The following is a 27,715-nucleotide window of genomic DNA, read 5'->3' as shown; positions in this document are numbered from 1 at the left end:
ATAAAGGACTAAGCAATTCATCTTCAGCTTCTGTATATTGCATTGCTTATCCTCAAAAACACCTCTGACCAAATACATGCTGGGACAACCCTCCATCTCTCCTTGTGATTGGACAAAATTCCTTCTCTACCCCAACTATCTAGTGACTCCTTTGTGTGTTCCCTGGCATCACCCATCTGATTCCCCCCAAGTTAATCAAGATTTTCCAGATCTGATTTTGAAGTGTAAAAAGAGATGGTTGGCTGTCTCTGCCTGTTTCCCATATAAATAACATCTGGAACATAAATTGTATCCCTTACTTTTCTTTTTAAAAATATTGTTTTGTGCTTTTGCTTTCTTTTATTTCCTTTTTTTTTCTTTTTGTCCAGCTTGTTAGACAGGACATGGCACATTTCCTGCTTACCGAGGACATGACCTTAGATAGGAGGGTATGGAGGACTCATATTAGGGTAGAAGGCTAGTAGGTAGTCGCGTCTATCCTTTCTTACGAGTAGTTATGTTGCTCTATAGTTTCTTGTCTCTTGATTTCTGCGAGTATCTGTTGGTTTATAATGGCTTATTTACTTTCATTTTCATAATTGTTTTGATTTGTTTGCCTGTATCTGACCTTTCTTATGCTTTTTCTTGAGCCGAGGGTCTTCCGGAAACAGTCTCCCTACCTAAGGTGGGGGTAAGGTCTGCGTACACTCTACCCTCCCCAGACCCCACGTTGTGGGATTCACTAGGTATGTTGTTGTTGTTGTTGTAGTTGTCCAGTTTGTTAATCTATTCAATTTGGTAATCTTCTTCAGCTTCTTTTTCCTTCTCGGTTTTCTTTGATTTTACTTGTCTTATGGATGATTATGAGCTTTTCACTTTTTAAATAGAAAGACTTTTTTTTATAACCAGAAAAGTAATCAGCTGCGTAGCCTTTTTAAATTGAAAGATTTGCTAATAGATATTATTTTTATTCAGTTCTTAATAATTTAGTTATCATACAAAGTTTTGGAAATTTACTAAAGATTGGGTTTTGCATTGTGCTTGCAGTCTTCTCTCTCTCTCTCTCTAAAACTAACGGTCTTCTTCCTCTTCCCATCCTCAACTCCCTCACCTACCCCCCAACTCCGGACACCCCCCAACTCCGGCCACCCCCAAACTACGGCCAGCAACCTCCCGGTGGCTCCCCCAGGTAAGTTTTCTCTTTCTCTCTCCTAGGGTTTGTGATAGCCCTATACCCACCCCCACTCCTATTCTTCTCCTATCTTCCTTTTCTTCTTTTCTCTTCTCTCCTCTCCTTCTATCTGATCCGACAGATTCAAGCTTCCCGCCGTGAACAGTATTTCCGGCGTGAACAGCATTTTCCGGGATGAACAGTATTTCCGGCGTGAATAGTGCTTCCGGCGTCAACAGGTTCTGTCTAACTGGAGTTGGTACCTCCGGTTTTTTTAATTTTATTTTTTTAATTCTCTGTATTTTATCCTTGCTGCTAATTTGCATTCTTACATTACTTGTTTCGTTGTTGTCGTAGTAGTTACACTTTCATCTAGATTAGTACTAACTTGTATTTTAGTATTGATTACTGCCTGGTCAAGTAGTTTATATTTGCTTTACTGGCTTTGGTAGACGATGGTGGACTAGGGTCATGTTCTCGGATAGGGGTGAGGGTTAGAGGGGGTAGGTGGGTTAAGGGAGTCTCTAATCTACGAATAGGGTCTTGGAATATTGGGACTCTAACGGGGAAGTCCATCGAACTAGTTAAGATTCTTAAGAAGAAGAGGATTAATATAGCTTGTATCCAGGAGACTAAATGGGTAGGATCCAAGGCTCAAGATGTGGATGAGTATAAGTTATGGTTCTCAGGTAGGTCGAGGGATAGGAATGGGGTAGGCATTTTAGTAGATAATGACTTACGAGAATAGGTGGTAGGGGTTAAGAGAGTTAGCGATAGGTTGATGACGATTAAGTTGGTTGTTGGAGGGTTTATTTTGCACATTATTAGTGCTTACGCGCCGCAAGCGGGCTTGGGCGAGTAGGAGAAAAGACGTTTTTGGGAAGATTTGGACGAAATGATGGGAAGTATACCATCCACTGAGAAGCTATTCATCGGAGGAGATTTCAATGGGCACATTGGGTCAATTTCAGGGGGATATAACGATGTACATGGAGGTTGTGGTTTCGGGGACAGGAATGGAGGAGGAGTTGCACTGTTGGATTTTGCAAAAGCCTTTGGGCTGATGGTGGCCAATTCGAGTTTCCCGAAGAAGGAGGAGCACTTGGTAACCTTTCGTAGTTCGGTGGCTAAGACGCAGATAGACTTTTTACTCCTTAGGAAGAACGATAAAGGTCTTTGTAAAGACTGCAAGGTGATTCCGAGTGAGAATCTAACGACCCAGCATAAGCTCTTGGTGATGGATTTAGAAATCAAGATAAGGAAGAGAAAGAGGGTCGTGGACTACAGGCCTAGGATCAAATGGGGGAGTTTGACCATGACGGGTGCCCTGGAGATGGGGGAGAAGCTGAGATCTATGGGAGCCTGGGAGAATAGTGGGGAGGCGACCAATATGTGGGATAGGACGGCCAGTTGCATTAGGGAGGTAGCTAGAGAGGTGCTGGGGGTCTCGAAGGGTAGCCGTGGTCGGCACCGAAGGGACTGGTGGTGGAATGGAGGAGTTCAAGAGAAAGTGGAAGCAAAAAAGATGGCGTATGCGAAGTTGGTAGACAGCAAGGATGACGAAGAGAGGCGAACGAATAGGGAATTGTACAAGATGACGAGGAAGGAGGCAAAGCTAGCGGTTACAGCGGCAAAGACAGCAGCTTTTGAACGCCTGTATACAGAACTAGAGGACAAAGGCGGGGATAAGAAGTTGTACAGACTAGCCAAGGTGAGGGAGAGGAAAGCACGTGACTTGGATCAGGTGAAGTGCATCAAGGACGAGGATGGTAGGGTACTAGTGGAGGACGCTCTCATTAGACGGAGATGGCAGTCGTACTTCCACAAACTCTTGAACGATGGAGGGGACAGAGATATTGTGTTGGGAGATTTGGAGTACTCCGAGAGGTGTCGTGATTTTGGATATTGTAGGAATATAAAGGTTGAAGAAGTTAAGGGTGTTGTTCGTAAGATGAGTAGGGGAAGAGCGACCGGGCCCGATGAAATTCCAGGGGAATTTTGGAAGACTGCAGGCAGGGCAGGTTTAGAATGGTTGACTCGACTCTTTAATGTCATATTTAAGACGACTAAGATGCCCGAAGAATGGCGATGCAGTACAATGATTCCATTGTACAAGAACAAGGGCGACATTCAAAGTTGCAACAACTACAGAGGGATCAAGCTGCTAAGCCACACTATGAAAGTGTGGGAAAGAGTGGTGGAGATGAGGGTGAGGAGAGGCGTATCTATCTCAGAGAACCAGTTCGGATTCATGCCGGGGCGCTCAACTATAGAAGCTATTCATCTTGTACGGAGACCGGTGGAGCAATATAGGGAGAGGAAGAGGGACTTGCACATGGTATTCATCGACCTAGAAAAAGCATACGACAAAGTGCCGAGAGAGGTTCTATGGAGATGCTCGGAGGCTAGAGGTGTACCTGTGGCGTACATTAGGGTGATCAAGGACATGTATGATGGGGCCAAGACCAGGGTAAGGACTTTGGGAGGAGACTCAGAGCACTTCCCAGTGGTGATGGGGCTGCATCAGGGATCAGCTCTTAGCCCATTTTTATTCTCCTTGGTGATCGATGGATTGACGAGGCAAATTCAAGGTGAGGTGCCATGGTGTATGTTATTTGCAGATGACATAGTCCTGATTGACGAGTCTCGCAGCGGGGTTAACACTAAGCTGGAGGTTTGGAGACAAACTCTGGAGTCTAAAGGGTTCAAGTTGAGTAGGACCAAGACAGAGTACTTGGAGTGCAAGTTCAGTGATATAGTACATGAGGCTGACGTGGAAGTGAAACTTGGCACCTAGGTCATACAGAAGAAAGATAGTTTCAAGTATCTTGGGTCTATTATACAAGGAAATGGGGAGATTGATGATGACGTCACACATCGTATTGGTGCAGGATGGATGAAATGGAGGCTTGCCTCCGGAGTGCTGTGTGACAAGAAGGTGCCACCGAAACTTAAAGGCAAGTTCTACAAAGTGGTGGTTAGACCAGCTATGTTGTATGGGGCGGAGTGTTGGCCAGTCAAGAAATCTCATGTTCAGAAGATGAAAGTGGCGGAAATGAGAATGTTGCGATGGATGTGTGGGCACACTAGGAGTGATAGGATTAGGAATGAAGTCATCCGAGACAAGGTTGGAATAGCCTCAGTGGAAGACAAGATGCGGGAAGCGAGGCTGAGATGGTTTGGGCATGTGATGCGGAGAGATGAAAATGCCCCAGTGCGGAGGTGCAAGAGGTTGGCCAGCGACGGCTTCAGAAGAGGTAGAGGTAGGCCGAAGAAGTATTGGGGGGAAGTGATTAGACAGGACATGGCGCATTTCCTGCTTACGGAGGACATGACCCTAGATAGGAGGGTATGGAGGACTCATATTAGGGTAGAAGAATAGTAGGTAGTTGCGTTTATCATCCCTTGAGAGTTGTTATATTGTTGTATAGTTTCTTGTCTCTTGATTTCTGCGAGTATCTGCTGGTTTATAATGGCTTATTTACCTGCATTATTTTCATTTTCATAGTTATTTATAGCAGTTAATTCTCCTTTTACCATGACTTTCTTGCTTTGTTATTCCTTGCTTTCATATTATTTTCAATACACTTGATCATATCTAACCTTTTGTCTTGTCTTATCTTGTCTTTCTTTCTCTCCTCTCTTGAGCCGAGAGTCTTTCGGAAACAGCCGCCCTACCTTTCAAGGTGGGGAGTAGGTCTGCGTACACTCTACCCTCCCCAGACCCCACATAGTGGGATTATACTGGGCTTGTTGTTGTTTATTTGCACAATGTTCATTTTGAGATTATTTTAAAATAGTGTTTTACTAAATGAAGTGAGCGCTTCGCTTCTCTCGCGCTTTAAGCGAAGTGGGCCTTGTCTCTTTTTCCTGCATCGCACTTTCAAAAATGCTGGTCTAAGCTTTTAGATGAGATGATCACACACTTTAACAAGAAAATATAAGCAAAAGACTAACTACACAATGAATGATCAGTAAGCAGATACTTTCTTTTTTATGAGTACACACAAATTCTTAATTAGCAGTTAATAATTTAAAATATTTTAAATTGCCCAAAGGAAGGAGGGTGCCTTCATAAAGTTAAGGAGTTTTTATTGTATTTGCCTATATCTAACCCTATATAATATCAGAGAGTTTCAGAAACATTCTTACTCATAAAGTCTTTTAGTATCATAATTCTTCTTAGGTGGGGAGACAATATAAAAGTGAACGTCTAAGTGTATAATGGTTTATGGCATTTGCCTTTATATAACCCTATGCAAAATCATCATCAGATGGAAAGTTTTGAAAATATGCTTCTTCGATTTCTTTCTTTTCCTTTCTGAGGAAGGTAAATTTGCTTCTTCAGGAAGTCTTTAGGATCAAATTTCTTTATGGTATGTTTTGGACAGACATTTGACAATCTTTTATCACTTGCATCGTTTTTTCTCTTTTAACATCTTTCTTCCTCAGAGCACAAACCAGATATCTGATTTGCTTGAGCACATCCTGCAATTTTCTGTTTTTACCATTTTCCGGTTTTCGCAGAGCAATTGATCACATCCAGAGTTTAAAGCGCAATGTGTTCTCGTCTCAACCAAATGACCTAAGGAAAACTCAACATACTCTAGGAAACTTATGCAATTTTCTTTTTCATTTCTTACTCAGATAGATGTTTCACTTCTCTTAAAAGAGGGCCTCCTGAATCACTGGTCAAGCATGTCATTTGTGTCATTGAGGTTTGGGGTTCGAACCTCAACCTGGACATTTAGTTTCCTTATAATAAAAAAGGATGTCTCACTTCTCTTTACTTTGTTACTCACGTTTTCTTAGGGATAAGGTACTTCTTCAGTCATGTTATTTAATGCACCCTAGATCTAAATGAATATATAACGTGTCTCCCACTCTTGTCTAGCAAGTTGGCGTACCACTCTTGTGGGCCCTTTGGCATGCTGATTTTGACTAGCGCCTGGCGCTAGTTGCGAGCTATCTGGTACGAACGGCGGCGGGACGGCACACTCTCCCTCAACTGTTTTGGCGACGACCGCGGCGCCACATAACTGCAAAAACTCATGGACCTTGTCCTTGAATTGCCACAAGTCTTCGTACGCTTCCCATGTTGCCTCCTCTGGTGATTGTACCTTCCAATGGACAAGAAATTGAGCCTTCGAGTTGCCCCAACCTTTGCCTCGGACCAGTTGATGATCAATGATTGCCTCGATTGCTTTGTCCTTTGCGGCAGGAGTCTCAAAGATCCTAGTACGGCTGGCTTGAGCCCGACCCTCATCTTCCTTGTCTTCAAAGTATGGTTTTAACTGACTCGCATAGAAGACGGGGTATATTCTCAGATGATGAGGCATGTCCAACCGATAAGAAATCTTGCCCACCTTGGCAATGATTTCAAAGGGACCCTTGTATCGTCGAATCAAACTTTGATTCAGGCTCCTTAATGACTTGAACTGCCTCGGATTGAGCTTGACCATGACTTTGTCGCCAATTCTGTAATTTATCAGATGACGTTTGCGATCAGCGAACTTCTTCATTTTCCGAGCAGCTTTGTCAAGATATGACCTCGCCATATCAATTTGTTCTTCCCAGGCCTTGGCCATATGATACACCCCTGGGTTCCGCAATTCAGCTCGAACAGGCAGTGATTGCGGTGTGTTGGGCTGCTGCCCAGTAGCCAACTCAAATGGGCTCCTACCTGTCGCCTCGCTCCGTTGCAGGTTGTATGAAAATTGGGCAGTGTCAAGCAACTTGGCCCAATCTTTCTGATTGGCACTAACAAAGTGTCGCAAATATAACTCCAGTAGCGCGTTGACTCTTTCCGTTTGGCCGTCAGTTTGTGGGTGAAAACTGGTCGAGAAATGCAACTCAGACCCCAGCAAACTGAATAGCTCCTTCCAAAACGCCCCTGTGAATCGTGGATCGCGGTCACTTATGATATGCCTCGGCACACCCCAATGTTTGACGACGTCCCTTAAGAACAACCGTGCAGCTTCCTTGGCTTTGCAACTAGCCGTGGTGGGGCTGAAAGTTGCTTACTTTGAGAACCGATCAACCACCACCATAATTGTGCCAAAGCCCTCAGAATTGGGCAGGCAAGTGATAAAATCCATGGTGACGCTGTCCCATGGTCTCTCAGCTACAGGCAGTGGCTCAAGTAGGCCTCCAGGTGCCTTGTTCTCTACCTTGTCTTCTTGGCACACAAGACATGTGCGGACATAGACCTCAATGCCATCTCTCATGCGTGGCCAGTAATATGATGATTCTAGCAACGCCATGGTTCGTTTCTGCCCTGGATGGCCTGCCCAGGCCGTGTCATGCCCCTCTTTGATCAGGGTACGCCTAAGATTACCCCATCTTGGCACATAAATGCGCCTGCCTGTGGTGCAGAGAATACCGTCATCTACCCAAAATTTCTTTGTCTTGCCTTGACTGGCCAAGACAAGAAGTTGCTGTGCCACTGGATCGTGCTGCATGCCCTGCTTGATGGCATCAATAATATCACTGCTAGCTGTGCTGACCATAGCTGCCAGCACCGCTTTGCGACTTAACGCGTCGGCCACGACATTGGCCTTCCCCGGCTTGTACTCCAAGGTGTAGTCAAATTCTGCCAGAAAATCTTGCCACCGAGCTTGTTTGGGTGACAGTTTCTTCTGGGACTGGAAATAACTTGTCGCCACGTTATCCGTTTTGACAATAAAGTGTGCCCCCAGCAAGTAATGACGCAGGTCCTTAGATAGTGGACTACGGCCGTCATCTCCGTCTCTTGGACAGTGTATCTCCGCTCCGCATCGTTCAACTTTCGGCTTTCAAAGGCTATGGGGTGGCCCTCTTGCATAAGGACACCGCCAATGGCAAAGTTTGATGCATCAGTGTGGACTTCAAACACCTTGGTGAAGTCAGGTAGAGCCAAGACAGGCTCCTTCACAATTGCTCCTTGGAGGCCCTCAAATGCCTCTTGACATAAGGATGTCCATTTCCACTCACGACTTTTCTTCAACAAGTCGGTAAGTGGTGCTGCAATGGCGGAATATCCAAGAATGAACCGCCTGTAATAGTTGGCAAGGCCAAGAAAGGATCGAAGCTCAGTTACTTTCGTTGGGACCTCCCAATCTTGAATAGCGCTGATTTTGTCGCTATCCATCCGGATTTCTCCTTGGCTGATTGTATGCCCAAGGAATTGCACTTGGGGCTGGGCAAAAGTGCACTTCTCCTGCTTGACGCACAGGTCGTTCTCCCTTAACACTTGGAAAACCTTGTGGAGATGCTCTATGTGCTCCTCCAAACTGTTGCTATATACCACGATGTCGTCGAGGTAAATCACAACAAACTGATCCAAAAATGGGTGGAAACGTTTGTTCATCAGCGTGCAGAAAGTAGCAGGGGCATTGGTCAAGCCGAATGGCATGACTAACCACTCAAACGCCCCATATCGAGTCACACAAGCAGTCTTCGACTCGTCGCCCTCGGCAATGCGCACTTGATAGTATCCCTTCCTTAGATCCATCTTGGTGAACACCTTGGCTTGTCCTAACCGATCAAACAAATCGGCAATTAAGGGAATGGGGTACTTGTTTTTCACTGTGACCTTGTTAAGGGCACGATAATCAATGCATAGCCTCAGCGTTCCTTCTTTCTTCTTTTGGAACAAAACAGGTGCTCCAAATGGTGCTTTAGATGGGCGGATGTGCCCGGCTTCAAGCAACTCCTTAAGCTGCTTCCTTAGCTCCTCTAGCTCGGGTGGTGCCATGCGATAAGGGGACATGGCTGGTGGCTTGGCTCCTGGAACCAACTCGATCTGGTGGTCTACCTCCCTACGCGGGGGTAACCGCTTGGGTAACTCATCGGGCATTACGTCCCTGTTCTCCTCAAGGACTTGTTGCACGCATAGGGGTATTGCTTCCCCTTCCTTGGAACTGCTTCCATTCTCGGCTGCTACAAGAGTTGCAAGAAAGGTAGGTTCCCCTTTCTTAAACCCTTTCACCAACTGCATGGCTGACAAGCGCACGCCCGCTTGATGCACACGAACTAACGGCACGTCGCAAGAACAGTTTGGGTCTCTAATCAAAAGTTGATTGAGACGCGGCGAAATGAATGCGTTGATCTCATACCAAAAGTCTAGACCCAATACGATGTCAAAAACATCCATCGGGGCAACGATGAAATCTGTGAACCCTTGCCAATCACCTAGGACGAGATGGACTTTAGGGGAAAATCCATTTACGTATGTGGGAAGGCAGTTGACTGTCTTTAGCAGCGAGTCACTGGAAACATAGGAAAGGCTCAGTTCCTTTGCCTTCTCCTCTATAATGAAATTATGCGTCGCACCCGTGTCCACCATGATGCGGACTGGTTTGCCTTTTAATGTCGCCTCCACGAACAGTGACTCCCTTGGCCTGACTTGAGGTGGTTTGGCCGTGATGGCAGCAAGCGTCGTATGATTGAACAAGCCTGCCACCTTAGCCCTTGCTTGCTCTGCAGCCTCCGTCTTTGCACCTTGTTCACCGGTTTGAGCCCCGGTTTGCGCACATGCTTGGTTGTTGGCAGCAAGCATTGCGCCTAGCTTGCCTAATGAAGGGCAATTTCTGTAAAAGATGGCCTGATTGTCCACACAAATAACAGCCATCGTTTGGGGCGAAGTTCTTCTTCTTTTCTTCGTAGTTCTTACGAAAATTGGAATTGGAACCTCGGTTGTGATCCCGATCTCCTCTGGAATCACGACCCTTGTGGGGGACAAATCTGTTTTTGTCCCCGTTGCCTTGATCAACCTTGGCAGCAACTTGCTTCCCTCGGTTATCTTTCGCCTTGGTATTGTCGGTGCGAAAATCATTCAAAGACTCCGCCACCACAATGGCTCCGTCAAGTTCTTCAACTTGACGCCTTTGTAATTCTTGTTTGGCCCAGTTTTGAAGGCCATCCAAGAAATAGAACAACAAATCGTCGTTGCTCATGCTCGGGATTTGAAGAGTGAGTTTTGTGAATTCCTTCACGTACTCGCGGATGGATGACGTTTGCTTGAGCTCCCTCAACTTTCGACGGGCCTCGTGCACAACATTTAGGGGGTAAAACTGCCGCTTTAACTCCCTTTTGAACTGTTCCCAATTCTCGATGGAACACGTTCCTTTCTCCATGTCCGCCTTCTTTCTCCGCCACCACAACGCGGCTGTTTCGCTCAAATACATGGCTGTTGTCCGGACACGAATAGCTTCGTCATTAATGTTGACGTGCTCGAAGTATGCGTCCATTTGCCAAATGAAGTCTTCCACATCTTGAGCGTTCCTTTCACCCTTGAAATTTCTGGGTTTAGGAACCTCTATGCGGGTTTCCCGAATGTGGACTGGACCAGCACCGTTTGTGAGCTGGGCCGCTTCCAGTTGCGTTTCCAAAGTCTCTACCTTTGCTTGCAAACTGGCCAGCGCCTCCATGAGCCTGAGCTCAAGGCCGGTCAGCGCCTCCTTGTGCTCGTTGCTCTCTGTCTTATGTTCGTTTTGGACTTGCTCTAATCCATCAAGAGCAATTGATTCAAGAGAATTTAAATTCCCTTGTAAGGTGTCAAACCGCTGGTTCAAGGTGAATAGACCAGCCTCTGCGTGGATGATTTTCTCCACCAGTGTGTTCGACACCGAACTTTCACTCGCCTCACCCATGGTATGTGGCTGAAAGGTCAGCCCTTCGGATGTAACAGCGGGTAGCCCTCTGACTTGGCTTTTGTCCTGTTGTTTCTTCGGTTTAGTCGCCCTCTTGGTAGGGGACTTGTCTCCACCGTGGTGCTCGTCGTAAACAGCTTCTTCGTTGTTAGCCATGATTGTAACTCGCTCTGATACCACTTGTCACGGGCCTAAAATCTAAGGCGTCGTGGGGCAGCTTTGATGGTCTTAACTACCGCTCAAGGCTTCAGCCCAACTCTCCGTCACTGGCGGAAGGCAGTGAATAACTCTCTGGCAAAACACACACAAGAAACAGAAAGTAAGAGAAACACGGTTTTGGGAGGCAAGTGCCCTTTTTGATATATCTCCTGAATGTATCTTTACAAGTATACAAGGTGAATTGAATGAATGATTCTGCCTTCAACGCTTACACGTTTTATAGCTGGAAAAGTATGCCCTAGGCTGGCAGATTTAGTGCTTGCCTTAGCTGGCTAGTGGCCCACGAGCAGAAAGGTGGGCGGCTGGTCTCCCACTCTTGTCTTGCAAGCTGGCCTCCCATGGCCCACGAGCAGAAATGTGTGCGACTGGCCTCCCACTCCTGTCTTGCAAGCTGGCCTCCCATTATTGTGCAGACATTTGAGCGGCTGGTCTCCCACTCTTGTCTAGCAAGTTGGCGTACCACTCTTGTGGGCCCTTTGGCATGCTGATTTTGACTAGCGCCTGGCGCTAGTTGCGGGCTGTCTGGTAGGAACGGTGGCGGGACGGCACACTCTCCCTCAACTGTTTTGGCGACGACCGCGGCGCCACATAACTGCAAAAACTCATGGACCTTGTCCTTGAATTGCCACAAGTCTTCGTACGCTTCCCATGTTGCCTCCTCTGGTGGTTGTCCCTTCCAATGGACAAGAAATTGAGCCATCGAGTTGCCCCAACCTTTGCCTCGGACCAGTTGATGATCGATGATTGCCTCGATTTCTTTGTCCTTTGCGGCAGGAGTCTCAAAGATCCTAGTGCGGCTGGCTTGAGCCCTACCCTCATCTTCCTTGTCTTCAAAGTATGGTTTTAACTGACTCGCATGGAAGACGGGGTATATTCTCAGATGATGAGGCATGTCCAACCCGCAACTAGCGCCAGGCGCTAGTCAAAATCAGCATGCCAAAGGGCCCACAAGAGTGGTACGCCAACTTGCTAGACAAGAGTGGGAGACCAGCCGCTCAAATGTCTGCACAATAATGGGAGGCCAGCTTGCAAGACAGGAGTGGGAGGCCAGTCGCACACATTTCTGCTCGTGGGCCATGGGAGGCCAGCTTGCAAGACAAGAGTGGGAGACCAGCCGCCCACCTTTCTGCTCGTGGGCCACTAGCCAGCTAAGGCAAGCACTAAATCTGCCAGCCTAGGGCATACTTTTCCAGCTATAAAACGTGTAAGCGTTGAAGGCAGAATCATTCATTCAATTCACCTTGTATACTTGTAAAGATACATTCAGGAGATATATCAAAAAGGGCACTTGCCTTCCAAAACCGTGTTTGTCTTACTTTCTGTTTCTTGTGTGTGTTTTGCCTGAGAGTTATTCACTGCCTTCCGCCAGTGACGGAGAGTTGGGCTGAAGCCTTGAGCGGTAGTTAAGACCATCAAAGCTGCCCCACGACGCCTTAGATTTTAGGCCCGTGACAAGTGGTATCAGAGCGAGTTCAATCATGGCTAACAACAACGAAGAAGTTGTTTACGACGAGCACCACGGTGGAGACAAGTCCCCTACCAAGAGGGCGACTAAACCGAAGAAACAACGGGACAAAAGCCAAGTCAGAGGGCTACCCGCTGTTACATCCGAAGGGCTGACCTTTCAGCCACATACCATGGGTGAGGCGAGTGAAAGTTCGGTGTCGAACACACTGGTGGAGAAAATCATCCACGCAGAGGCTGGTCTATTCACCTTGAACCAGCGGTTTGACACCTTACAAGGGAATTTAAATTCTCTTGAATCAATTGCTCTTGATGGATTAGAGCAAGTCCAAAACGAACATAAGACAGAGAGCAACGAGCACAAGGAGGCGCTGACCGACCTTGAGCTCAGGCTCATGGAGGCGCTGGCCAGTTTGCAAGCAAAGGTAGAGACTTTGGAAACGCAACTGGAAGCGGCCCAGCTCACAAACGGTGTTGGTCCAGTCCACATTCGGGAAACCCGCATAGAGGTTCCTAAACCCAGAAATTTCAAGGGTGAAAGGAACGCTCAAGATGTGGAAGACTTCATTTGGCAAATGGACGCATACTTCGAGCACGTCAACATTAATGACGAAGCTATTCGTGTCCGGACAGCAGCCATGTATTTGAGCGAAACAGCCGCGTTGTGGTGGCGGAGAAAGAAGGCGGAAATGGAGAAAGGAACGTGTTCCATCGAGAATTGGGAACAGTTCAAAAGGGAGTTAAAGCGGCAGTTTTACCCCCTAAATGTTGTGCACGAGGCCCGTCGAAAGTTGAGGGAGCTCAAGCAAACGTCATCCATCCGCGAGTACGTGAAGGAATTCACAAAACTCACTCTTCAAATCCCGAGCATGAGCAACGACGATTTGTTGTTCTATTTCTTGGATGGCCTTCAAAACTGGGCCAAACAAGAATTACAAAGGCGTCAAGTTGAAGATCTTGACGGAGCCATTGTGGTGGCGGAGTCTTTGAATGATTTTCGCACCGACAATACCAAGGCGAAAGATAACCGAGGGAAGCAAGTTGCTGCCAAGGTTGATCAAGGCAACGGGGACAAAAACAGATTTGTCCCCCACAAGGGTCGTGATTCCAGAGGAGATCGGGATCACAACCGAGGTTCCAATTCCAATTTTCGTAAGAACTACGAAGAAAAGAAGAAGAACTTCGCCCCAAACGATGGCTGTTATTTGTGTGGACAATCAGGCCATCTTTTACAGAAATTGCCCTTCATTAGGCAAGCTAGGCGCAATGCTTGCTGCCAACAACCAAGCATGTGCGCAAACCGGGGCTCAAACCGGTGAACAAGGTGCAAAGACGGAGGCTGCAGAGCAAGCAAGGGCTAAGGTGGCAGGCTTGTTCAATCATACGACGCTTGCTGCCATCACGGCCAAACCACCTCAAGTCAGGCCAAGGGAGTCACTGTTCGTGGAGGCGACATTAAAAGGCAAACCAGTCCGCATCATGGTGGACACGGGTGCGACGCATAATTTCATTATAGAGGAGAAGGCAAAGGAACTGAGCCTTTCCTATGTTTCCAGTGACTCGCTGCTAAAGACAGTCAACTGCCTTCCCACATACGTAAATGGATTTTCCCCTAAAGTCCATCTCGTCCTAGGTGATTGGCAAGGGTTCACAGATTTCATCGTTGCCCCGATGGATGTTTTTGACATCGTATTGGGTCTAGACTTTTGGTATGAGATCAACGCATTCATTTCGGCGCGTCTCAATCAACTTTTGATTAGAGACCCAAACTGTTCTTGCGACGTGCCGTTAGTTCGTGTGCATCAAGCGGGCGGGCGCTTGTCAGCCATGCAGTTGGTGAAAGGGTTTAAGAAAGGGGAACCTACCTTTCTTGCAACTCTTGTAGCAGCCGAGAATGGAAGCAGTTCCAAGAAAGGGGAAGCAATACCCCTATGCGTGCAACAAATCCTTGAGGAGAACAGGGACGTAATGCCCGATGAGTTACCCAAGCGGTTACCCCCGCGTAGGGAGGTAGACCACCAGATCGAGTTGGTTCCAGGAGCCAAGCCACCAGCCATGTCCCCTTATCGCATGGCACCACCCGAGCTAGAGGAGCTAAGGAAGCAGCTTAAGGAGTTGCTTGAAGCCGGGCACATCCGCCCATCTAAAGCACCATTTGGAGCACCTGTTTTGTTCCAAAAGAAGAAAGAAGGAACGCTGAGGCTATGCATTGATTATCGTGCCCTTAACAAGGTCACAGTGAAAAACAAGTACCCCATTCCCTTAATTGCCGATTTGTTTGATCGGTTAGGACAAGCCAAGGTGTTCACCAAGATGGATCTAAGGAAGGGATACTATCAAGTGCGCATTGCCGAGGGCGACGAGTCGAAGACTGCTTGTGTGACTCGATATGGGGCGTTTGAGTGGTTAGTCATGCCATTCGGCTTGACCAATGCCCCTGCTACTTTCTGCACGCTGATGAACAAACGTTTCCACCCATTTTTGGATCAGTTTGTTGTGATTTACCTCGACGACATCGTGGTATATAGCAACAGTTTGGAGGAGCACATAGAGCATCTCCACAAGGTTTTCCAAGTGTTAAGGGAGAACGACCTGTGCGTCAAGCAGGAGAAGTGCACTTTTGCCCAGCCCCAAGTGCAATTCCTTGGGCATACAATCAGCCAAGGAGAAATCCGGATGGATAGCGACAAAATCAGCGCTATTCAAGATTGGGAGGTCCCAACGAAAGTAACTGAGCTTCGATCCTTTCTTGGCCTTGCCAACTATTACAGGCGGTTCATTCTTGGATATTCCGCCATTGCAGCACCACTTACCGACTTGTTGAAGAAAAGTCGTGAGTGGAAATGGACATCCTTATGTCAAGAGGCATTTGAGGGCCTCCAAGGAGCAATTGTGAAGGAGCCTGTCTTGGCTCTACCTGACTTCACCAAGGTGTTTGAAGTCCACACTGATGCATCAAACTTTGCCATTGGCGGTGTCCTTATGCAAGAGGGCCACCCCATAGCCTTTGAAAGCCGAAAGTTGAACGATGCGGAGCGGAGATACACTGTCCAAGAGACGGAGATGACGGCCGTAGTCCACTATCTAAGGACCTGCGTCATTACTTGCTGGGGGCACACTTTATTGTCAAAACGGATAACGTGGCGACAAGTTATTTCCAGTCCCAGAAGAAACTGTCACCCAAACAAGCTCGGTGGCAAGATTTTCTGGCAGAATTTGACTACACCTTGGAGTACAAGCCGGGGAAGGCCAATGTCGTGGCCGACGCGTTAAGTCGCAAAGCGGTGCTGGCAGCTATGGTCAGCACAGCTAGCAGTGATATTATTGATGCCATCAAGCAGGGCATGCAGCACGATCCAGTGGCACAGCAACTTCTTGTCTTGGCCAGTCAAGGCAAGACAAAGAAATTTTGGGTAGATGACGGTATTCTCTGCACCACAGGCAGGCGCATTTATGTGCCAAGATGGGGTAATCTTAGGCGTACCCTGATCAAAGAGGGGCATGACACGGCCTGGGCAGGCCATCCAGGGCAGAAACGAACCATGGCGTTGCTAGAATCATCATATTACTGGCCACGCATGAGAGATGGCATTGAGGTCTATGTCCGCACATGTCTTGTGTGCCAAGAAGACAAGGTAGAGAACAAGGCACCTGGAGGCCTACTTGAGCCACTGCCTGTAGCTGAGAGACCATGGGACAGCGTCACCATGGATTTTATCACTTGCCTGCCCAATTCTGAGGGCTTTGGCACAATTATGGTGGTGGTTGATCGGTTCTCAAAGTAAGCAACTTTCAGCCCCACCACGGCTAGTTGCAAAGCCAAGGAAGCTGCACGGTTGTTCTTAAGGGACGTCGTCAAACATTGGGGTGTGCCGAGGCATATCATAAGTGACCGCGATCCACGATTCACAGGGGCGTTTTGGAAGGAGCTATTCAGTTTGCTGGGGTCTGAGTTGCATTTCTCGACCAGTTTTCACCCACAAACTGACGGCCAAACGGAAAGAGTCAACGCGCTACTGGAGTTATATTTGCGACACTTTGTTAGTGCCAATCAGAAAGATTGGGCCAAGTTGCTTGACACTGCCCAATTTTCATACAACCTGCAACGGAGCGAGGCGACAGGTAGGAGCCCATTTGAGTTGGCTACTGGGCAGCAGCCCAACACACCGCAATCACTGCCTGTTCGAGCTGAATTGCGGAACCCAAGGGCGTATCATATGGCCAAGGCCTGGGAAGAACAAATTGATATGGCGAGGTCATATCTTGACAAAGCTGCTCGGAAAATGAAGAAGTTCGCTGATCGCAAACGTCGTCTGACAAATTACAGAATTGGCGACAAAGTCATGGTCAAGCTCAATCCAAGGCAGTTCAAGTCATTAAGGAGCCTGAATCAGAGTTTGATTCGACGATACGAGGGTCCCTTTGAAATCATTGCCAAGGTGGGCAAGATTTCTTATCGGTTGGACATGCCTCATCATCTGAGAATATACCCCGTCTTCCATGCGAGTCAGTTAAAACCATACTTTGAAGACAAGGAAGATGAGGGTCGGGCTCAAGCCAGCCGTACTAGGATCTTTGAGACTCCTGCCGCAAAGGACAAAGAAATCGAGGCAATCATCGATCATCAACTGGTCCGAGGCAAAGGTTGGGGCAACTCGAAGGCTCAATTTCTTGTCCATTGGAAGGGACAACCACCAGAGGAGGCAACATGGGAAGCGTACGAAGACTTGTGGCAATTCAAGGACAAGGTCCATGAGTTTTTGCAGTTATGTGGCGCCGCGGTCGTCGCCAAAACAGTTGAGGGAGAGTGTGCCGTCCCACCACCATTCCTACCAGACAGCCCGCAACTAGCGCCAGGCGCTAGTCAAAATCAGCATGCCAAAGGGCCCACAAGAGTGGTACGCCAACTTGCTAGACAAGAGTGGGAGACCAGCCGCTCAAATGTCTGCACAATAATGGGAGGCCAGCTTGCAAGACAGGAGTGGGAGGCCAGCCGCACACATTTCTGCTCGTGGGCCATGGGAGGCCAGCTTGCAAGACAAGAGTGGGAGACCATCCGCCCACCTTTCTGCTCGTGGGCCACTAGCCAGCTAAGGCAAGCACTAAATCTGCCAGCCTAGGGCATACTTTTCCAGCTATACAACGTCTAAGCCTTAAGGCAGAATCATTCATTCAATTCACCTTGTATACTTGTAAAGATACATTCAGGAGATATATCAAAAAGGGCACTTGCCTCCCAAAACCGTGTTTCTCTTACTTTCTGTTTCTTGTGTGTGTTTTGCCTGAGAGTTATTCACTGCCTTCCGCCAGTGACTAAGAGTTGGGCTGAAGCCTTGAGCGGTAGTTAAGACCATCAAAGCTGCCCCACGACGCCTTAGATTTTAGGCCCGTGACATTTGCCTTTATATAACCCTATGCAAAATCATCATCAGATAGAAAGTTTTGAAAATATGCTTCTTCGATTTCTTTCTTTTCCTTTCTGAGGAAGGTAAATTTGCTTCTTCAGGAAGTCTTTAGGATCAAATTTCTTTATGGTATGTTTTGGATAGACATTTGACAATCTTTTCTCTCTTGCATTGTTTTTTCTCTTTTAACATCTTTCTTCCTCAGAGCACAAACCAGATATCTGATTTGCTTGAGCACACCCTGCAATTTTCTGTTTTTACCATTTTCCGGTTTTCGCAGAGCAATTGATCACATCCAGAGTTTAAAGCGCAATGTGTTCTCGTCTCAACCAAATGACCTAAGGAAAACTCAACATACTCTAGGAAACTTATGCAATTTTCTTTTTCATTTCTTACTCAGATAGATGTTTCACTTCTCTTAAAAGAGGGCCTCCTGAATCACTGGTCAAGCATGTCATTTGTGTCATTGAGGTTTGGGGTTCGAACCTCAACCTGGACATTTAGTTTCCTTATAATAAAAAAGGATGTTTCACTTCTCTTTACTTTGTTACTCACGTTTTCTTAGGGATAAGGTACTTCTTCAGTCATGTTATTTAATGCACCCTAGATCTACATGAATATATAACATGAATTATTTCAGACAGAAATAGATAATTTTTCTTCTGTCTAATATGGTAAAATTGGTGCTTCTTATAGCATTTTGGAAAAATGATGTTAACATCCTGTCAGCCTTGCCACCACTTGTCACTGCCTAAATCTCCAAAAACTAAGATTTCCAAAGACTTCATTCAAAAATAAAAAATAAAATGAAAATGAAAAACTATCATGTGCAAAACAATGTTTTTTCAGCATTCCTTCTTTATATATGCAATTTTCAATTTTCAGAGTAGAGGAAGTCCTTAAAATTCAGACGCATCACTTTTGTTTCATATTTCAAAAGAAATGTAAACTATCTTAGATGATTTTGGTAGAGTTATAGTATTCAAAGCATCAGACATACAATCATCCTTCGATAAAAAAAGGCTATGGCTTACCAGGCCATGCAGCTATTCCAATATGTTTCAAAACTGGTTGTGTGGGAACTGTACCATCCACCTCTAGTATTATCTCTTCCTCTGCAAGTGAAAGGTTGGACACCATTTGAGGCCCACTGAAATTCTGGACTGCCTTTATCACCCTGCAGTAGGAATAGGAATGAGGAAATAACTGATAAGTAAACATTCATCTAAGCGCCAGATTTTACTCTGGATATACCAAGACTTTATATCAAAAGCAAGACTACATGTGCATCCAAATAGTGTATGTAAAGTCCCTAAAACACAAAATTATCATGACGGTTCTGCTAACACAGGAGAGAGAGAGAGAGAGAGAGAGGGAACTCCACTGGAGACAGATCTGTGATTTTTACCTGCTGACGGAGAACTTATTATATTTTATAACATAAATTAGAAGGCCAGAATCACAAAAATTCTCGTCTGATGCTTTTGTTAACATATTTAATTTATAAATAGGATAGCTATCAGATAACTAAACGGAGGGATCTATTTCTTCTCTATTATATGCTAACCACGCCTTAACTAACAAATTATAACATTTGGACCAAATTCAGAATAGAAAATTAGACAATAGTTTGCTAGAGTGAGAACTCCCACTTCTCTCTAACTTTCGTTGTCGGAATTGGTTGTTTGAGATAATAGAATGCAAAATTGAGGCAAATTGCTGGTACAAGTGGGTCGAAAGAAAGATGAACTATGTCGCCGAACTCTAATAAACTCCTCAATGTTTATCTGCGTTATCAAGTCCTACAGCAACTACAAAAGGTACAGGCAACTTTGCAGGAGATGAAGAAGTGGGACAAGTGCATGAATATTTTGTCTTCCAAAAATCCAACGACTTGTAGGGATATGTGTGAATTGTTGCAACAAATGGAGCTAGGAGAAGCATGATATTAATCCCCGAGATCATCCAGATTGAAGAACACATGATGAAGAAAATGCAAAAACGGCATACCTGAGATTTCTAGCCCATCTACACAGTATCACTGTGTATGAATTTTTTCATATTAAAAATCTTTAAGCGGCTTTCCAAGTTAGATCAAACTACTTTACCATCCTTAGCATCAGGTAACCTCCATTTCAACTCATAATTGAAAAAATTCTAAGTCTTGAGTGGAAGTTTTGTCCTTTACTGAGGACTTCAAACCAATTAATCTCAAAAGATCTCTGACCTGCTTGATTTCAATCTTTCGCGAAAAAGTAAAGTACCCAAAGAACAAAAAGGTAAAGAGGGGTACAACAATTATGCACAAGTAATGAAGCATACTTTTCAAGACTCCGAAGGTACTTGTCATATATAAGAAAATGGAGCCGTTGACCTGAAGAACTTGCTAGGACATCGAAAAGATTGTGAACTGTTATAATGTCTGCAACAATAGCACAAGCAGGAGCTATTCGTGAAAATGAATCTGCACCAACTGTCTTTTTATCATCAACCTGACGAGACAAAAAATAAAACGGATAAATAAAGGGCAGTTGAAAACTGCAGGACAAAATCATATGATGCCCTTCTCAGAAAATTATTTTGCAATTCAATGCAACCCCAAGAGAGAACATATTTCTCTTTCTTTAGATATAAACAACTTTTTTTTCTGTGCCCTTCAAAGAGGATAGAACCTTCTACAGTGGAGGTATACAATTTCTGTCACGGATAAAAAGTAGTAATATAAAAATTTAACAACAACAACATAGCCAGTGTAATCCCATAAAGTGGGGTCTGGGGAGGGTAAGATGTACGCAGACCTTACCTCTACCTTTGTGTGGTAGAGAGGCTGTTTCCGATAGACCCTCGGCTCGAAAGACAAGAAAGAATTTGAAGCAAGGTAGCAAGTAAAAATATGACAGCACAATAGCAAGATACAAGACAAACAAGACAGCAAATAATAACACACATTGAAGGAAAGAAACTACGCGATTCCTAGCTAGATACGACTAATAGGGAGAACCCTTGGCGACCTACTAACATTCTATCCTAATCCTCGACCCCCGCATCTTTCTAACTATTTCTACTCCAAAAATAGATTCTCCCTCCGTCCCATGTAATGCACTTTGACTATGCATGGAGTTTAAGAAACATGGAAAGATTTTTAAGACTTGTGGTCTAAAACAAGCCATAGATATTTGTGTGGCTATAAACCATCTCATTAAGGTAAAATGGGAAGTTTAAAGTTAAATTGTTTATAAATATAGAAGGTATCATTCTTTCTGGGGCAGACTAAAAAGGAAAGTGCATCACATAAATTGGACGGAGGGAGTACTAAATAAAGGAAAATGTTACAGTTACAACCTGAACAGCCATGTTTGTGGAATCTGAATAAAACAATGACCAGCTATCTTCATCCTCCACTTCCCTCTCATCAGAAGCAGCAGTTTCCTGTGACGACATCTCCATAAGGGTATTGTTAGATAGTTAGACTTACAAATGGACAGCCAAACCTATGGCATAGCAAGGGGAATTTAGAAAATCAAGAAACGAAAACAGTCTTGCAAAATAGAGTATATCTTTTTCTTTTTCTTTTTTTTCTTTTTTTGATAAAGGCAAATTAGAGTATATCTTAGTAGTTTAGTACTTGATTTCCAACACCAGGGGCCTCCCATGCTAGCATCATATCGAACATCAACCGACGGAAGTCCTTATCGCTCAGATAATCAGGACGGATGGTTTCCACTTGAAGAGCTTGGAAGGAGCAAAATTCCAGAAAGTTCCTTGCATACACTAAGGGTTGTTTAACATCATCAAGAAGATCTGAATCAAATTGATGTTGCAACTCTTCAATCTGTACCTGCAAAATCCTGCACTTGAGGCACAATAGACAATAAGTAATAAACCAATATCTTAGCTTACAGGAAAGATCAAAACTCTAGTGGCACGCACATCACCAGACAGATTAAGAAAAATTATAACAAATATTGAACCTAAAGAAATGTGTGATGCCCTGCGCTGGTGATGCCTAATTTTAGCAAACCCTTCACCATTGAAACTAATGCTAGCCTTGGAGCCGTACTAACTCAAGACAACAGACCTACTATAGCAAAGGCCCTAGCTCCAAGACATGTGAGAAAGTCAATGTATGAGAAGGAACACATGGCAGTGATAGCAGCCATAGACAAATGGGGGCGCTACATTCAAGGAGGACATTTCATCATTAAGAGTGACCATCAGTTTAAATATTTTTTGGAGCAGAAGGTAACTGCAGTCATTCAGCAAAAAGACCAGACTAAATTACTTGGATTGAATTATGAAATCGAATATAGGAAAGGTTCTGAAAATAGAGTGGTTGATGCACTTTCCAGAATATCAAAGGACCAAGGAGAGACTTATGCAATCTATGGTGTCCTTCCTACATGGATACAGAGGTTGAACAAAGTTATGGAGGAGATGATCACGTTGAGAGGATTATAGCCGCAGTTGTAGTCAAGTAAGGAGCCAATTCTCACTATAACTGGTCACAAGAGTGTTGAGATATAAGGGCAAGATATACATAGGGAAAACCGGTAACAAATTACACACCCTGCAAACTAATGCCTTTGGAGGTCAACCGTGAAGAGTTACAACTCTGTTTTTACTATCCAACCATGAAGAAAGATGTACAAAAGAAGCAAAGATGAAACTGTGGCAGACTTAGGAGGCTAGGAGTACAGCAACCTCTGGAAATTCCCTCACAAGCTTGGAGTGATATTAGCTTGGATTTCATAGAAGGGTTACCCAAGTCACAAGGAAAAGATGTGATATTGGTGGTTATTAATAGATTTACCAAGTATGGACACTTGCTGACTCTACAGAATCCATTTATAGCTGTGCAAGTAGCAGAGTTATTCCTTGAGGAGATTAAAAACTTACATAAATTTTCCTAACATTATGGTATCAGACAAGAATAAAGTGTTCACTAGTCAATTTTGGCAACGTTTATTCAAGGGAAGCAGTGACTGCTAAAAGATTGAATAGATGTGTTGAAGGAGCCATGGTATTGTCCAAACCCAAGCAATGGGCAAGAACCTATCTGAATGCTGGGATAACACAAATTTTCACACCTCACTGCAGTGCACTCCTTTGCAAACATTATAAGATATGAACCTCCTCAACTTCCTATGGGACCAATCTCCAGTCCAATAAGTGCAGAACCTCATTCAACAAAGACTGCAAGTTCAGCTGGTCCTGAGGGATCACTTAGTTCAAGCCCAAACTAGGATGAAATGGTAAGCAAATAAGAAGAGGAGTGAGAGGCAGTTTAAAGTTGAAGACTAGGTATATCTGAAACTGCAACCTTATAACAGCAAGGAAGCAACTTAAGAGCAGTAGCACACAAGCTGCGACTACTAAGCTGCAACCTTGTTTAGAGGGTTTTTTAGTATTAATATTAACAGTAATAGAAGCGACTATCTCTCCCTTTGTCTCTCTCAGATTGTTCTCTTTCCCCTCATCTCTTGCTTACCACGTTGTGTTTTTCGGGTTACAACATGTATGGTAGTCTGAATTGCAGAGAGCTAGACATTGTTAGTTGAAGTTTCAGTTGTAATAGTAGGATGGTTACATAAATATTAAGTAGTAGTTCAGTCAGTGGCAATAAGGTAAAAATGAAAATAGAAGTAATGTGAAGATGTTGAGAGAAGGGAATAGTATATATACTTGGAGCATCGAGAGAGAACAGAATTAGCGAGAGGAGAAAGAAAAGGTAAAGGCTGGTAAGGAGGAGTGGTGGCTGCATCATCATCACTCCCTAACTCACTCTTGAAGGAGAATAAGGATTTGAAGGCTAACAAACCATTCTTCTTCTTCTTCTTGCTTTTCTCATTCTCCATCTTCAGATCCATCGCCGGCGTGCTCTTTGACGCCGGCGAATAAATATGATTCTTTCTTCTTTTTTTTGTTTTCTTCAATTTAATTGTAATTGGTTTCAGATTTAATCGTAGGGAATTGGAAAAGCAAGTGCGCGCTAGTGCCCAAATTTGTCCAGTGGCAAACTTTTATCTGCCGAAGAGAATTTTGGATATTACAGCTGTACCCTTCCATTTATACCCGCTCCATCACAAAATTGGCTCAAATGTGACTGCACTTAGTGAAAAGACTACTATAACCTTAATCTGATTTTGTAAGATATTTCCCTCCAAAACATAGTAATAAATATAGTGACTTATCCCTATTCCCAAAATGCATTGATCGACTAAATAGGATTCATGTTTTCACTGAAGATGAAAAGTGTGGAAGGAGCACTCGACAATATGCATGCATTCACACATCCACAATTCGGCAAGAAGCTGAAATTTAATTTCTTGAAATGTGCAATTTTAAAAAATATTTTAGAAAATTATAGTTAAAAAAAATTATTTGACTACTCAAATAAATAATACTTTACATAAAATGGTATTGAACGAGTAAATAATATGAACTGGATGAAATACATAACAAATTCATGAATAAGTCATGCACCAATTATTTTTCTCCAAATTCATTACATTGTGATATAAATTGTGACATTTTGACAATCAAATGTTTTCATAGGCCATAAACCGAACCAATTAGACTATAATGCATCATACATCATACATCATACATGACGCAACTACTGTCTATCAAATAAACATTTTGGTTAGTGGAGTTGTTATAGGAAAAAGGAAAAATAAAAATAAAAAAATACACTGATGTGATACGTACAGTCATCCCTTTATTTGACTTTGAATAAATTTATAATCTAAAGAGCAAAATGAGTTTTTTAAATTATTCCTTAATCTATTCAGTCAGAAAAATTAAGAAAAAAAAAGGATTGTATACAACAAAAAGGAGAGAAAATATCAACATTAATTATTTTAGGGTGCTGCTAAATAGCAAAACCCATTTTGTCAAAATTATCAAAAACGGGGATAGGGCCATGTAAAATGACCAGAATGCCCCTACCCCACAAGGATGCAAAACAGCCAATTTCTCTCCATATTTTCCCTCCAATTTAGCGTAATGATTAAAGTAGGGCACACTTAAACATTATTGGCAATATTTAAATGAGATACATACACCTACACTTATACATAAACCTATATATTCTACATGATTATACGGTGGGCCAACCTACATAATATATACAGATTTTTTTTCTTTCATTATACGGTGAGAGAACCTAAATAATATACTAAGCCTTAATTTTTTTTCTTTCATTATACGGTGGGCCAACCTAAACAATATACTAAGCCTTAATTTTTTTTTTCATTATACGGTGTGCCAACCTAAACAATATACAAAGCCTTAATCCCTTTTCCCTTTTTTTTCTCTTGTTAGAGATATTTACCCACTAAACCTGTTTGTAAGAATTATATAAAAGAATAACATATCCTTTTAAAAGTAACAAATATAGCACTCTGAAAAGAAAAAAAATGTAAATACAATAATAAACTCCGACAAAGGCCAACCCTCTCCATTAATTAATGAAATCTATTTTCATTAATACAATTTTACTCATTTACTCTTTTCTCTCACTTCCACAATGATCTCCCCCCCCCCCCCCCCTTTAATTTTATGATATTTTTCTTCAAACTCTATTTTTATGTGGACAGTTTTCTTAAAAGAAACATTAATATATTTCAAATATATTATTCTGTAACTGTTTTATATTATGTTAATATTTCATCAATATATTATCTATATTAAGTTCATACATTGATTATTCAAAATATATGAATTGTATATATACAATATTTTATACATATTTAATATTCATCAATAATATACTTTTAACATTTATCAAAAGCTATTGCAGCAAAATTGATCAAGGTCCGCGTTTAGAACCCTTAGGTCCCGAGCACAACTCTAGGTGCGCGCACATACGTGAAAAGTTTTTTGTTTTTTATTTTTTATTTTTTATTTTTTTGTTTCAATTAGATGATCACCAAACTTAAACAAATCAAGTGTCAATGTATTTTATACAATTTTTGTCCAAATTCTGTATCCTAGCCTATAAGTAATTGCATTCCCTTAATTAACAATAGTGAGTTGTCCTTGTTGATCAAGTATATTTGATGCTATGTTGGGAAATTTTTTATATTGGACTGCATTTCTCCTCTTCAGTTGAAAATATGGGTTGTGGTTTTTTGGGCCCAACATCTCTGAGCAGCCCAACTTTATGTTCACAGCAAACAGCCCAAAGTTAGGAAGTATCATCATATAACTTGTATTCCAAATATCCCTTTAGTCCCAGTAACATACGACTATTTAATTAAGATATTTTTTAAGAAAATAAAACGAAATGTGAAATGAAGTATGACATGTTATTAAAATATTCAGCCAAAAAAAGTAATAAGATCGCCTTAAAAAATGATCATAATCAAAAAGTATTAAGTCATGGGAAATGATCATAATCTAATAAATACTAAATCATGCTAAATAAGTATGGCAACTAAGTACTAATTACATGACTAAATAGTAAGGATAAAAGTTAATCAAGTCATGTATTTTCAGTATCTATACCAATATAAAACAAAAGAATAAATATCCAATATTATTGTCATCCCTAGTGTTAGAATTAGGCCTGCATTTCTGTGGGTTGTAGTTGTGTCACGACCCAGCTAGGGGCCGCGACGGGTACCCGGGGCTAACCACCGAGCACCACTCGTTCTATGTCTCATCATACTCATTTCACGCTCTTTTATTACTTTTATACTCAAATCGTAGCAAAATCATATTTCATATAAAACATAAATACTTATATATATGCCTCTTGGCTATCAAAATAACATTTATACTAAATAGCACCTTGTGAGACCATCTAACCCACACTGCGTATCTGCGAGCCTCTACTAGAGTACTAGACATATGGACGGGACAAGACCCCGTCATGCCCAAAATATATATACATATATATACACAAAAGTATAAACCCGATTAGCACCTCCGGAGTAATGGAGTGCTCCTGAAATTTTGCTGATAGCTCCTATAAGTCTGCACCGTCTCCCTGTCTACCTGTGGGCATGAACACAGCGTCCAAAGAAAAAGGACGTCAGTACGAATATTGTACTGAGTATGTAAAGCATAACAATGAAAATACGTCGATGAGATGAATGAAGCATCAATAAGGATGCAACTGTATATGACTGTAACTTATAGACGAAATAACACATGCTGACTTACTCATAATCATCATCATCTCATGTATGCAACAATGTAAAAGCTACCCGTCCATATAGGTACGGTGTGATAATATATAAGCTGTCCGTCCATGTAGGAGCGGTGTAATGATCATAGCCTGCTTCCAGGCCTCCCGCGTCCGGGGTATAAGCTGCCCACTATAGTGGTGTGTATGTCTGCCCGCCCATATAGGAGCGGTGTAATACCATCATCATAATATGCTCATCATAATATATGCGTAAGAACTCAAGGACCACTATACTTTGTAGGGGTGACGTAGGGTCGTGATCCCCCGACTTTATTATGGACATCTATAAGTATTTTGCCTCACCATGAAGGAAGTAGTGTATAAGGTGAGTGTATGCCATAACAGACATCTGTAACTTAATAACGTTCTACCTCACCTTGAAGGGACAATACATAAGGTGAGTGTATACAATACATGATATACTTAACTTAATGGTATTCTGCCTCACCTCGGAGGGAACAATGTATGAGGTGAGTGTATACAACATACGACATCATTGTACTCATAGCATATCTCTTATCTCATATAGCTATTTATGATCGTAGACTTTTGACTTTCTAGGGTATGTATAGAGAATTCATGTAGAGAAAGGAGAATCATACCATTGGATTCATGCCATAAAAATAAAGGACTAGCCTCACATACCTTTTAC

At 43.3% G+C, this 27,715-nt stretch overlaps 1 protein-coding gene across 8 annotated transcripts in view; it reads right to left on the bottom strand.

Moving 5' to 3' along the window:
• LOC132625119 (uncharacterized) overlaps positions 1–23,900 on the bottom strand; it is a 32,006-nt gene extending 8,106 nt beyond the window's left edge. For 2 of the 8 annotated variants that reach the window (XM_060339926.1, XM_060339925.1), the window contains exons 1-5: positions 23,553–23,900; positions 21,496–21,718; positions 21,213–21,311; positions 20,193–20,362; positions 18,905–19,047 (exon numbers count right to left, since the gene is read on the bottom strand). In XM_060339926.1, coding sequence (XP_060195909.1) covers positions 18,905–19,047; positions 20,193–20,362; positions 21,213–21,311; positions 21,496–21,718; positions 23,553–23,737 — 820 coding nt within the window. In that variant the 5' untranslated portion in view covers positions 23,738–23,900. Of the gene's footprint in view, positions 1–18,904; positions 19,048–20,192; positions 20,363–21,212; positions 21,312–21,495; positions 21,724–22,766; positions 22,799–22,957; positions 23,498–23,552 lie in introns of those variants that run through there. The other 6 variants (XM_060339924.1, XM_060339919.1, XM_060339920.1 and 3 more) reach the window with 6 other exon arrangements.
• Between the last annotated feature and the right edge of the window lie 3,815 nt (positions 23,901–27,715).

This window comes from Lycium barbarum, chromosome 12 (assembly GCF_019175385.1).
Source record: "Lycium barbarum isolate Lr01 chromosome 12, ASM1917538v2, whole genome shotgun sequence".
Lineage (NCBI taxonomy): Eukaryota > Viridiplantae > Streptophyta > Magnoliopsida > Solanales > Solanaceae > Lycium > Lycium barbarum.
This window is presented reverse-complemented; position numbering and strand designations above follow the sequence as displayed.